At 37.5% G+C, this 13,997-nt stretch overlaps 1 protein-coding gene across 14 annotated transcripts in view; it reads left to right on the forward strand.

The window, feature by feature from the left end:
* Nucleotides 1–13,997, forward strand: part of ROBO2 (roundabout guidance receptor 2) — a 652,610-nt gene that overhangs the window by 620,053 nt on the left and 18,560 nt on the right. For all 14 annotated transcript variants that reach the window (XM_049858165.1, XM_049858166.1, XM_049858169.1 and 11 more), the window contains 2 exons: nucleotides 520–780; nucleotides 3,942–4,147. In XM_049858165.1, the coding sequence (XP_049714122.1) occupies nucleotides 520–780; nucleotides 3,942–4,147 (467 nt within the window). The remainder of the gene's footprint in view (nucleotides 1–519; nucleotides 781–3,941; nucleotides 4,148–13,997) is intronic.

Here is a 13,997-nt window from a genome sequence, read left to right on the forward strand (position 1 = left end):
TAGTATATTTTGTATCACAAAGTCTTAATGACTGAATGCCATATGGAATGAAAGGTTAGGATAGATCTAGAATAAGAGTAAATGAGATTCTCAAAACTTTCTTAGATAATCAGTCAGCTCTCTTGGCATATTCTATTCACAAACAAGGATAAGCAGGAGAAGAAAGTGGTTAAATCTACAAGCACGGAATTCATTAGTTGCCTTTAATTAGCGATTTATTTTTTCTACATGAGTAACTTTGTTGGCCATGTATTGCTTTTTGTAACTGTGGGGTAACAATTAACTAATAAGGTCTTTTAAGAATAAATTGAGATATGGAGATAACAGATGTGGTTACGATTCGAAATTAAGATAACCGTCAGGTGATTTACTATAGTAGCACCAACAACTTGATCAGGAGGAAATAAACTGAGAGCACGTTTTAGATACTACGTGGTTGCCTTTTATTGTCAGTATAATTGTGTGTGTATGTTTGTGTGCATGTCAACGTGCTTTTTTTTTTTTCTCATTTACTTCCAGCTATGATAGCGATAGCTGGTGCCCACCTTTACCAGTACAAACATACTTGCACCAGGGTATGGAAGATGAATTGGAAGAAGATGATGATCGGGTGCCAACACCTCCTGTCCGAGGCGTGGCTTCTTCTCCTGCTATCTCCTTTGGACAGCAGTCCACTGCAACTCTTACTCCATCTCCACGAGAAGAGATGCAGCCCATGATACAGGCTCATCTGGACGAGTTGACAAGGGCCTATCAGTTTGACATAGCAAAGCAAACATGGTAACTAATCCTCATTAGGCCAGGGGTAACATGCCTGCAACATTTGGATAGACAAACTGTTCTCTCGACATTAAATTTATAAGAGCCTCTCATGGAACTGTACAGCTAGGGTTAGAAATTGTTTTGTACAACTCTTTAATGATTTAAATAAGAGAATTGACTGCAAAGTGTTAAATAATTTGACCAAAGTCATCTAGCTAGCTAGACAGTTAACCTAGAAAAGAATTGACATCTTCTAAATTTCGGGCTAACGTGCTTTTGGCTACACCAGAATCTTTCCTGATTTACAGTTTAGCTTCAGTTAGCTTATCCTTGAACTCACTTCCAAGTCCTTAACAAGAGACTCCTTTCAAATTCTTCAAAGGGCCTGTAATTAATTCTGCATGTGGTTGTGAATATGTAAATGTAAGCTTCCGCAAGTCACATATGGTCAGTGTCAGTTAGAAGAAGCCCTTCTTTGGGTTGAATTAAATGAGACAGAAAAGCAACACTAGTAACCGTAAATGCATAAAAACCAGAATACATTACAAACAAAGTTACTTTTTGTCTAATAAATCCATAAAATTTCCTAAGCTATTAATGGCAATTTCTTTAGGTATCCCATGAAACTATGAGGAACGCAAGGGGGCCAACTTTTGCAATCTTATACAGCTCCTTTCTCCTCTTTTTTCTCAAATAGTGACATATAACTCTGACCCTTGAAATGAAATCTGAATGATAGGCCTCTAATTATCTTCTGTAATTTAGATCCTGTGCTTGAAGTTAAAGTTTTAAAAAATTGTATTTGCGTCTTTTTTTTTTTTTTTTGGTAGTTTCAGCAGAAAATGAGATAATTCTTATTCTCAATGTAAATGGACTACTTATTTAAAAAACACAGCTAAATATACCTGCGAAGAAATACAAAAAACAGGAATATCATTTAAAGCTCTTAGTTTTATTACAAATATAGATGCTTTTATTAGAACCAGAGGTTCCTGAGCATTTTCTCAAGCAGTCATAACATATATTCTCACAAAGCTCAAAGACGGTCTACCGCTAGAACATATAACCTCGTATCAGGCAGCTTTATAAAACACACTATTTAAGTTGAGGCCAGTTGCTTTAAGTATCATGGGATTTCTTTCAAGAGAGCTAATGGAGCCATGCAGTAAAATGGTTTAAAGCATGGACTCTGTTCAGATGTTCTTGAATTTGGCTGCACTGTGGAATCAGCAGGTAACATTATAACACACCGATACCTGATCGCCAACCCAAGAGATTCTGATGTCTTGGTGGAGGGTCTCACTGAGTTGCACCCAAGGTTGAGAGCACTGCCTTGGAGCTGAATCTGTCTTTACCACTTACTAGGTCTGTGACCTTAGACAACTTGCTTAACATTTCTGTGCTTCAGTTTCCCTATTTGTAAAATGATGGTGATAATAGTAATTACCTCATATGTAAGGTTAGAGGGCAGTCCCCAAGACCATACTTAACTTCTGAAACCAACTGTAAGTTCAAGAGTCCCCATGTCCACTGTCAAGTTCAATAATTCTGCTAGAGACTCACAGAACTCACTGGAAGATGTTATACTCATGGTTATGGTTTATTACAATGAAAGCACACAGACTAAAATCACCCAAGGGAAGAGATGTATGGGGCAGATTCCAGGAAGGTTCCAAATGTGAAACTTTAAGTTATCACAGCATTACTTTCCTGGAAACCATGTGTGACAATACACACAGAGTTTTGCCAACCAGAGACGTTTGCTCAAGCATTGCTGTCTAGAGCTTTTACTGGGGCTCGGTCATGCAGATTTGGACAGTTATCCACATGGCTTACCTTAGTCTCCAGCCCTCTAGAGGTTTAGCTGATAGCATGTGACTCAAAGCCCCCACCGTAAATCAATCGTTAGACTTTTCATAGTGGCCTAAGGCCCCTAGGTAAACAGAACATGTCCATTAACTAATGACAGTGACAAAAATAAATAAGTAAACTGCATTTGTTTAGCACTTTAGAAGAAATGGTAAGTTGTCTCAAACCAATGCTATGGATTGAATTGTCTCCCCCAGTGTATCTGTTGGAATTCTAACCCTTGTACCTGTGGATGTAATCTCATTTGGAATAGGGTTTTCATTGTTATATTAATGAGGCCATTATCCGTGTAGGGTGTGTCTTAAACCTAATCACTTCTGAGATATAAAAAGAGCAAATTAGTCACAGAGACAAGAAAACATATTCATCCTAAAGGATCTAACACATTAATATTCTAAACACAGAAAATGGCAAGATGAAGTCATTTCTGCCTTTGAGGAGTTGAAGACTTTGGTGAATGAGACAGACACACAAATAAGCAGTTAGAACCCAAAGTAGTCATGTCTTTCCTAAAGTGAATTGGAGTGCAAACAGCCAATGAGAATGAGTCATGGGGATCATAAAAGAAAAAAGCCATGCGAGGCAGATAACGCGCTCACTGTTGAGCAGGGGTTATTAGGCTGTGGTCTTTACTGCAAGGTCCTCATGAGACATCTTTTCTTTCTAAGGCCCAGGAGGTCCCGTGATTTACACCAAACCTCAACACTAAACTAGGAACAAAATCATTATGTTCTGTTTGCAGAAAAAAGTCAGCTTTAAGTAGTTGTTTGGGACAAATATTCCTATTCTCTTTTGGATGATTTACTTATATGACGATATCGGTCAGCATTTTTTCTCTGCTTATCACCCTATAAGGAGTCCCTGGGTGGTCCAAGTGGTTAATGCACTCTGCTGCTGACTGAAAGGTTGGAGGTTCGAGTCCACCTAGAGATGCCTTGGAAGAAAGCCTTGGTGATCTCCTTCCAAAAAAAAAAAAAACCCAGCCATTGAAAACCCTGTGGAGCACAGTTTTACTCTGACACACATGGAGTCACCATGAGTTGGAATTGACTGACAGTAATTGATCATCACCCCCGTAAAGCCCAACAGAAGAATTTAAGACTATATTGATTTTTTTCTTTGGGGAGGCATGTATATATAGTCTACTGTTTGTACTGAAGTGTAAGAAAGCACTGTAAGCTACAAAATTTAAGTAATAGGAAGAAGGTAAAATGAGTTACCATGACTCTGTAGCTAAAATGCTGTTTAATTCTGATGAAAATTGCATTGGATGTTAACGAATTACTTTTTTCCCCCCATATGAATTCTAGGCACATTCAAAGCAATAACCAACCTCCGCAGCCCCCCGTTCCACCATTAGGTTATGTGTCCGGAGCCTTGACTTCCGATTTGGAAACAGATGTCCCGGATGATGATGCTGAGGAGGAGGAGGAAGCTTTAGAAATCCACAGGCCCCTGAGGGCGCTAGAGCAGACACCCGGATCCAGTATGGACAACCTAGACAGCTCTGTGACAGGTAATGGAACAGGTCCACTAGGACTAACTGACCGATTCGTGACATTAAAACGCATCAAAAATCAAATACTTCTTTACATAAGATTTATTCCACTCCGTCTATTTCTGTAACACTTTAAATATGTTAATATTAAACACAAAATTCAAAAAGGATTTGGAAATACTTTTGCTTTGCTCTGAAAATGATAAGAAAATAATGCATGAATTTTAAAAAGCTTTAAAGATGTGAAAGAAAACTCAATTATGTCCAGGGCTTCCATGAAAAGTTCACTCTACAGGGCAACCAAGTCTATTACATAAAAAATCCTTGACTTTTAGAAGTGATATATTTTGTATATCAGGAGCAACATACGAGGTGAATGTGATCTTAAAAAGCTTCTTGATATTTCCCTCTGTAAAATCATCCATTGACGAAAATAAGCAGAAGTCTTCAAAATAAGCCTCTCTCTCTTTTTTTTTTTGTTTAAGGAGCACAAGGTATTATTTTTGGAATGGAGAAAATGTACAGTGAGATAAACCATACATTTATGCCTTTCATATTGCTGAATCCAATAATTGCTTCTCTGCCAAGAAATAGCGTTATTTTTACCGTTTACTCCTGTGGCTTCCTCTTGCCTTGTTCACCCAATGAAAGGCTGCTGTCAGTACTCTCCTGTGGTGATCCCGGGACTGACGCACAACTTATTTCCAAGGATTTAAATTTATCAAATTTTGTTGAGGAAAAAAAAAAAAATCCAGCTCAAAATGACTACACAATGAATATGAAGAAAAATAAACTTTCAGTCTTTCTCTCCCTTTAGCTATCATTCTTAACACAAAATATCTCTTATATGACTATTAAGAGATAACTACTACAAACATAGCGGGCAGTGGTAGAATTCTCACCTTCCATGCAGAAAGCCCAGGTTCCTTTCCTGGCCAGTGCACCTGAAGCACAACCACCACTCATCTGTCAGCGAGGGCTTGTGTGTTGTTGTGATGCTGAACAGGTTTCAGCAGAGCTTCCATCCAGACCAGAACAGACTAGGAAGAAAGGCCTGGCAATCTGCTTCTGAAAATCAGCCAGTGAAGACCCTATGGACCTCAGTGGCTCTATCCCATTGTGCATCGGTTTGCCATGATTCGGGGCCAATACCACAGCAGCTAACAACAACTACAAACTTTAGTCTTTGGATTTCCTTTGGGTTCTTCTCAGAAACCCACACATAGCTGCATTTACCAGGATGACATCCTTCATCTTAGGAGATTTTTTTACTGCAGTCCCACATAATTTATTTGTACTCCAAGAGTTTCACTGCTTTCACAGATCTTGCACTATGTGCTAGAGTTCTGCAAACACTGATGGAAACTGGCTTATGTCAGCGATGGGGAAGCATCAGTACCTATAATTTTCTTCTGCGTCCCTTCCTGAATTACACAGTGTGTGATGTATGAGCCCTCTTTTCAGTGTTTCTTCTTACCCAGGGGCTGGTGTGCTTGCTGGGCTAATTAAGATTTAAGAACTGCAGTTGCACTCCTGTGATTTGAAATCCAGATCCAACTGAAGGTGACGGAGCAAAAGTTTAAATCTTTGAATGCAGAGAGTTGACTTATTAGCACACTATTATGTTAAGCCCCTTTGCCTGAATTTCTACCCTAATCTCCTTCAGGGTAAAATTCTGCATACTTTTGCATATCTCACTAATGATACCAAACCCTTTTCCATTAGAAATGCAATAAAGAATTGCAATAATAATGCAAAAACAGTCAGCTATAGTCTATGTAGCTCTTTCATTAAATATTATAATGTCAAAGATGATTAATATATCAATAAATGAGGAAAATGGCATTTGGCATTTTTAAAGCTCACCTGTTAGTAACATGTTAGGCTTTCTAATGTGACTAAGGCTAAAAACAACCTGCATTTCTCTTGTAACTACTATAATGTTCATCTCAAATGAAGCTTTTATTGCTAAGAAAACAAAGTCTGCTTTCCTACTTGAATTCACTGCTTAATTACCTGGCATACATAAAAACCTCAGGGTGTTTAGGTATGTATTCTGTGATGAATTCCTCCTGTGAATAATACATCTCTTTAGTAAAACAAGTTGCACTCTATACAGAGGTCGCCATATAGGAAACCCTTTTTTTTTTTTTTTTCTTTTCTTACTCTACAATAACTTTGTGGGGAAGGTATGATTAAAGATTTAATTTGCTTTCTAGGGTTAAGTATATCATAAGTAAATATAAGTCAAAAGACATAAGTAAAATATATTCTTTTCAAAAAAGGAGCTTGTGTGTGTGTGTGTTAGTGTATGTAGAGTGCGTGTAAAAACAACCTGGGAGCAGTGTCTGACCTCCTCTAACTTCATGAGGGGGAAGAAAAATCAAGATCAACAGCTTAAGGCTGATTCCTATGATGCAGAGGTCAGACATGCCTCCTCTCTCCGCCATCTTTACCAATTCTGACACCAGCCGTCCCTCCCACGGCACTCACTACTTCTCTGCTGAGTTTGATAATTCATTGCAGTGGCCACACAGAGCTCACAGTTAGTACTCAAGATGATGGGTTTATTAGGGAAGTTACAGTTCAGGTTCAGGATCCCTCAGGATACAGTTCTTCCATCAGGACAGCCTCTTCCCAGCCATGCTCATAGGCATACCTCTCTCCCCCAACTCTCGGCCTCTTTCCAAAGGCACTCGGCTCTCCTCTACGTGGGCCTGGAAGCCTACCTCACCATCTCCTACTGCTGGGTCTCTCCTGCTGGATTTCTCCTTCCACTGCTTCTCACCATCTTCAGGATTACAGAACGCTCTTTCCGTTGGCCTCCTCCTTCCAGGAGCTTCTCAGTACAGGGATCCTGGGTCCAAAGGACATGCTGGCTCCTGGCTCTTCTTCCTTGGTGGTGGTGGGTGGCTGATTTCAAGCCCAGTGGGGTAGCAAAACTGACCAGTCCTTTTGGTGGGCCACAAGTACTCTATCAAACAGCTCTGCTCAATCGTTTGGGTGGGAGTTACAAGACCATGGCTACAAAGGCCACACAGACTCTCTAAGTAGGCTGTGTGAGGTGTATGTTGTGTATGTGTGTGTGAATGTAGGTAGGTAGGGTATGTGAGTGTATGTAGAGTGCATGTGTACATGTGTAAGTTGAGAGAGTTCTCAGGTGGATATGTATGTAGGCTGAACGTTATAGAAAGCGACATACTGACGAATAATGTTCTAAAGTGCTTGTATTTTCTTTAGAAACTTAAGACTTAGTTTAATTGTGCTAAATGAGATGTGCCATTGAACAGGTACCATTTTCATTGGCTTTTTATTTTTTAAGATAGTAAGTGCCCACACAAAGCATGCTGATCTTACCATAAATTACTTTGCGTTCCTAATTTGTTTATAGTTTGAGTAAATATTCATTATTTTCACCTGAAATTCCCAGATAGCTATTTTCATTTTCATAAAACGAATGACCATTTCTCTTAGATAGAATTGCAGTTATGTTCAATCCCCAGAAACTCTAAAGCCAATCAGAATGATAGTCCAATGATAACACCAAAATGGGCTAATAAGCTTGTATATACAATTATGTAGGATTTTTGTTTGTTCGTTTTGGCTATTTGCACTACAACAGCTGCCACATTGGGGAATATCATCAGTTAACAAGGTACAGAATCCATCTTTGTGGAAAAACGCGTACACACACATTAACTCCAATTATTTTTATAATAGCTAAGCAATTTGTGAGGGACTTCTGAAATTTCTAAATGATAATTCATGAATGAAAAGGCCCAACGAAAGAGAAAAATATCAGTAGCCCCATAGCCCATGATCTCAGTAATGGAAAAGACATATTTGCGTGGATGTTATAATTATTTTTTCCCAGCAGTTCCACCGGCCATCTGTTTGGTTTCTACTCATGGCGATCCCATGTGTGTCAGAGTAGAAGTGTGCTTTATAGGGTTTTCAACTGCAGATTTTTTGGAAGTAGATCACTGTGTCCTTCTTCTGAGGCACCTCTGGGTAGACTCAAACCTCCAGCCTTTCATTTAGCAGCCATGCACATTAACTCTTCAAACCACCTCAAGACTGCATTTCTTCCCAAAAAAAGCTATTTATTTGATGCCTATTACTTCCAATTACTCGGCTATGAATTTAGATTCAATAGTAATAACAAGCATTTATCCGGGACTTAGCAAGTACAAGGCCTTCTTATAAGCAGTGGTCTGTTTTTTTTACAGCCAAATGATCTAAGAATGGTTTTTACATTTTTTAAAGAGTTTTAAAAAAAAGAAACAAAGTAGCAAAAATAAAGAAGAATAAATGACAAAGACCACGAAGTCTAAATCATTTAGTATCTAGCACTTCCAAAAAAAAAAAAAAGGGTTTTCCACCCTTGCTCTAAAGTCTTAACATATATTTAACTCCTTTAATCTTCCCAGTGCTAGAATTAGTCTCATTTTATAAAGTCATTGAGTCACAAAGGGGTTTCATGCCTTTTTCAAGGTCATCTATCTGAGGCATATATTATGTGTATGAATTAGTATGTATTTATACAAATACAGCATATAATTTTATCTCTGGATATGTTAGCCCTTACCCTATTATTGAAAATCAAAACCCTAATTTTTTTAAAGTAATTATTATTTTGTGTTTTTCTCATATTTAAGTTCCGTATTTGGTTATCATGACCCATTCTAACAAAATTCACCTCTTTCAGTCCTTATTGTAGGGATCTCATCTTTATAATTTTTTATTTTAAACTCATAATTTATACATATTTGGCTGTAATAAAGTACAAAATGTCCTGATTATAGCACATCACACTCTGTTTTTTGGCTAGAAAGTAAAAATAAAGGACTTTTCAGTCTTTTGGAATAGACGTAGTACTTCTCTTCCCAAGTGCCAAACCTACAGTGTTTGGGGAGCAAGGGGGAGTGCCTTCAATATGTCTTTCTCTAGCTTCCATGGTGGGAGTCAAGGGTAAGTGTTTCCTGAATTTAATGACACCATCATAGGAAAAAAAGAAACAACAGGCAATAAGAGAGAGGGCAGGAGGAAAATGTCCTGAGCCTGTAGCCAAGATTCTAACTGCCTCACTGATCACAAAAAGTAAGTGCTGTTAAGTGAAACGAATAAAAGTTTCCTTGACTGCTAGACCCCACATAAATACCATGGCTGAAAGGAAATTGTGGCTCTATATTTTCTGTATTTTATGTCTTCGGAGGTTTTTACTGAAACTCCCACACCAGATCAGTACAAAAACAATAAAACCTTGCAGTCGCATCATCTGACTGGACCACACAGCCACTAATAAGTATGACCCGAAGTCTTGTTTCTACTGCAAAAGCTTATGGAAAATACTACGTGTTACGGAAAATTTCAGAGATAATGCGAAAAGTAATTAAATCGATTTCTTACATGACCTCAACAGCGTGGATGTATTTAAAAACAAATGAAACATACTTCAAAATTTAAATGATGAGAGAAAAATCTTATATATGCAGTTTTTCTCTGAGAAAAATAAGTTAGCAGGTAGCATTTGTCCCAAGGAAGACTTTTTTTTTATTATTGTTTATTTTGCTTTGCATATATAACACATATTCCTTTCTGTCTGAGGAGCATGGGTGAAATTGTTGCTTATTCAATATGTTTCAATGCAATAAGGACTTATATAGATTTGACATGGCTTCCACACCTAGACAGTGGTCAATACTTAGATTGATTTGTCCAAAGACACTTAGAGTTGAAGATTTTACTTAGCAAATAGACAGTTTGCACTTAATAAGAAGAGTTCCTGGCTTAAATATTGGCTGAAAAAATAGGGGCTGCGGAGCTAGTTTTTGTATCTCATAAAAATGGTAATGCAACAATTAGCAGGGTCATGTTATAAAGCACAGACTTTAGCTTAATGGATCTAAGGATAAGCATTTATCAGCAAGAAAGGCTTTAGCATACATCGACATGGAAATGAATTGATGACTGATCATAAATTAATGTTAGTGCCGAAGATGTAGTAGAGACACAGCAAGATGCCACTTTATCATGGTATTTTACTGCTCAATAACATTTGCGCAACAATTTTATGTCCTGTATGCATTTCTTCTTTAGCAGCCTGAATAAAATTGAGATGTTTTTGGCCTTTCAGCAAATTTAAACCTGAGAAATTTGGAAAGATTGAAAATGCAAATACAAATAAATTTGGTTATGTGACACAAATTCATTTTTCATTAAATGTTTAAATATGTATTGATTATGTCCGGGCTATAAAGTGTCAAATTGGTATGGATTGCTTGTAATTTGCAAAGACTCTCTAGCTGAGCTGTTTTTACCTGGTGTTCGATTCAGTTTTCCTGTTTATACGTACATTGCTGAAAGAAACCCAATTATCACAAAAATTGCTTAATTTTACTATAAGAATCAATATCTTTTCTTCCAATTTTTGTCTTCAGATCTTTTTTGTTGTTGTTGTTTCATTGTGCTTTTGGTGGAACTTAACAGCTCAAGTTAATTTTTCATTCAAAAATTTATACACGTATTGCTCTGTGACTTTGGTTGCAGTCCCCACAATGTGACGGCACTCTCCCCCTTTCCACCCCGAGTTCCCTCTGTCCGCTCATCCAGTTCCTGTCCCTTCCTGCCTTCTCCTACTTTTGGACAGGAGCTGCCCATTTGGTGTCATATATTTGACTGAACTAAGAAACACGTTCCTCATACGTATGACTTTTTGTTTTATGGGCCTGTCTAAGCTTTGTCTGAAAAGTGGGCTTTGGGAGTGGTTTCAGTTCCTGGGTTAGCAGAGCATCTGGGGGCCATAGTCTTGGAGGTTCCTCCAGTCTCTGTCAGACCAGTAAGCCTGGTCTTTTTCATGATCATTCTTGATGCTTAAATCTAAAGGGAGAGAAAGAATGGTAGCCATAGAGGTGAAATCAATAACAGTTAAATAAATATGAAGAATATAGCAGCATGGAGGAAGAGTAAAGTGTAATATATGTTCTACACTTTTTATTCATGGAGCATCGCCAAGTATCTTTAAAAATATTTCCCACAAATATACTTATTATATCTCATACCCCAAAAAAGAGGAGAAGGCGTCAAAGATAAAGACAGAAAGACAAGGAGAGAAAATGTATTTTCTCCTGTTTATATTCCATCTTGAAGGCCAACGCAGTGACACTAACATCAAGTTTTTCTCCCTTTAATCTTCAGTGATTAGAATTCCACTTGTCCACCATGCCCAACCTCAATGACACACATCTCTTCAACTCTGAAGTCACCTATCTGGTCTACTTGCTGTCATAGAGAATGAAAAAGAAAGAGTAGCTGGTGGTCTTTCTGTATTGACCAATACCCTCTTGCAGCTCTGTCTTCCATGCCACTATTTCTTCACAGAGAAGGGAAAAAATTGTTAGGGAAAAGTTGATGGATTAATGGGATTTCTGGGGCCTGGCAAGGAGCATTAAAAGCTGGGAAAAAGAGGAAAGTACAAATGCAGAAAAGTAGATGACTTGTTTAAAACCAGTTGCCATGGAGTTGACTCAGGGTGACCTAGGTGAGTTCAGAGTAAAATCCTGCTCTGCAGAGTTTTCAGTGGCTGATCGTTCAGAAGTAGATCACCAGGCCTTTCTTCCGAGGCACGTCTGGGTAGACTTAAACCTCCCACCTTCTAGTTAGCAGCCTAGTTAGCACATTATCTGTTTGCACAGCTCAAGAGCTCCTCTATGATCTGTTGAAGAAATTGCAAATTCTTGTTTGGAAATTCTCATATGAATGACTTGGATGAACAGGGGTGGTTTTCAAAACTCTAACTCTCTAACCTCACAGGATGACGTCTCTTTAGTGACACTGCTGTGGTGCAGCATTTTGTCCTAAGCTGGTAGGCTCAGAGTCTGGATTCGTCAACTTACTAGATGCTCAGGCTGGAATCACACAGCTATCAGGCTTACACAGAGAGAACAGACTCAGATATTTCTCAGCCAACTATAGTGGACAAGGGAGACTTAAAAAAAACAAATTGTCTAAGTGAGTTAAGATGTGTAAGCAAAATGCAGAAGTAAAAATAATAAAGTCACTATTTTTTAATCAATCTTCAAAATGTAACTTTATTAATTTGTATAAAATATTGATAAATACCAGTATTAAGTTATATCAAACTGTAACCAAGATCCATGTAAATTATTTACTTTCTTCTTTTGGATGATGACATCACTGCTTTCCCCATTGTCCAAATAATCAACAAGAGTTAGCTAACGTAAGATTATTTAAAATTTGTGTCTAGGAATTCCTATGAAGATATTCTTTCTGTAACTAAAAATTGGGTGATTCCTAGGAAATTGCTTATAAAATAGAATCTCAAAATTTACAGTGAATAATGAAAATGTTGAAGACATTTAATACAATAAATGAATTATGAATGTCTATTATAAAAATATATTTTTATAATATCCCTAAAGGTGATAAAGAGGAAGGTATTTGATTTAGACTTTAAAGTTTACAATGGTCAGTAGAGTTGTAGCAATTCAGAGGTGTGTCTAAGGAGCATGAAATGATATTGTGCAGGTCAGGTTAGGGGACTGCTTGGGCCTACAAGGGGTTGATGCTGGAAAGGTAGGTCGGAGCTAGATACTGAAGGATCCAAAACCTAATTCTCAGTTTGGATGTGGCATTGGAGAACTGGGTAAGGCAAGGAACAAAACTGCAACAGAGGAACAAAATTATTTGATAGCTGTTTCAGAAAGAGAATTTAGATGACAATAAGGAAGATAGGAGGGACTAGAAGGAAATCTGGGAGAAGGAGCTTGGGGATAGAATTGGAGATGAAGAATAAGGGTTTGAGATAGCTGCCAAGGACGTATTTGTAGATGTTTAGCAGACATTTGGAACTACAGAGGATAGCCCATGGGAGGGCTTGGGACTGAGCTTTCAAATATTTCAGAACAGCTCTCAGTTCTAGGATTTCATGTTCTTTTGTGACCACTCACTGCATCCCTTTGATTTTTTTCTTATCTTCTGTAGCATTATATTGCAAAGCCTATTGCATCATTTCTCCTTTCATTTTGGGCTGTTGGTCCTTGACTAGTGATTATTAACTCAGAAATAGTTCTCTCAGAGGAGGCTCAGTTGCTGGTGTTATCTTGGCTTCCTTGCAGTGGTCTGTGTCAAGGGAATTTGTTTGGAAAGTAAAAAGTGTGTCTCTGTGCTTTTGGCAAATAGAATCAAAACTCTATCTTTCTCTGCTACACTTAACACCCTTTTAACTTCTTATATCCTTCTAACCCCTTCGGTTTCTGTTTTCTCTGTCTTGAAAGTGCGTGAACCAGTGTTATTGTACCCTGGCACCTTGACTAAAATTACAGATACTATATCACTGCAGCACTGTTAACTGTACCATTTTCTCTTAAATATTGGAGAAAAAAGGAAATAATCTGTAGCACTTGAATTTAACCTCTTTCATGTGAATAATTGATCTATTTAGAAATCTTAAATTAGCTTTTTTATAAATACTTTTTTGCTCCTCTTTAAAAAAATAGCACAAGAACATTTAGTAGTTTATTGTGTCATGAATTAATGGTTTATAAACTTAAATAAATATTGCAGAATTAATTTTATTAAGTAAGGTTAAATTCCTACTGTGCTTTTATCTAAGAAAAAATATATGCTTGTAAATGACTTGTCGTAAATTTAAAAGTTATTTCTCAGTATCTTCACATTTTACAGCTCTTTCTTTTTTTTTTTTCCATATAAAGCTGTGTTTCTTTTCCTTGATTGTGCTGTTGAATGTTGCGGAAAAATCTGTATTAATTCTGGTGATGTTCCTCAAAATATCTAATAAAGGGTCGCATTAAAGAGAAAGCTGGCATTCTTAAAATAATAAAAATAA

This window comes from Elephas maximus, chromosome 18, assembly GCF_024166365.1.
Source record: "Elephas maximus indicus isolate mEleMax1 chromosome 18, mEleMax1 primary haplotype, whole genome shotgun sequence".
Lineage (NCBI taxonomy): Eukaryota > Metazoa > Chordata > Mammalia > Proboscidea > Elephantidae > Elephas > Elephas maximus.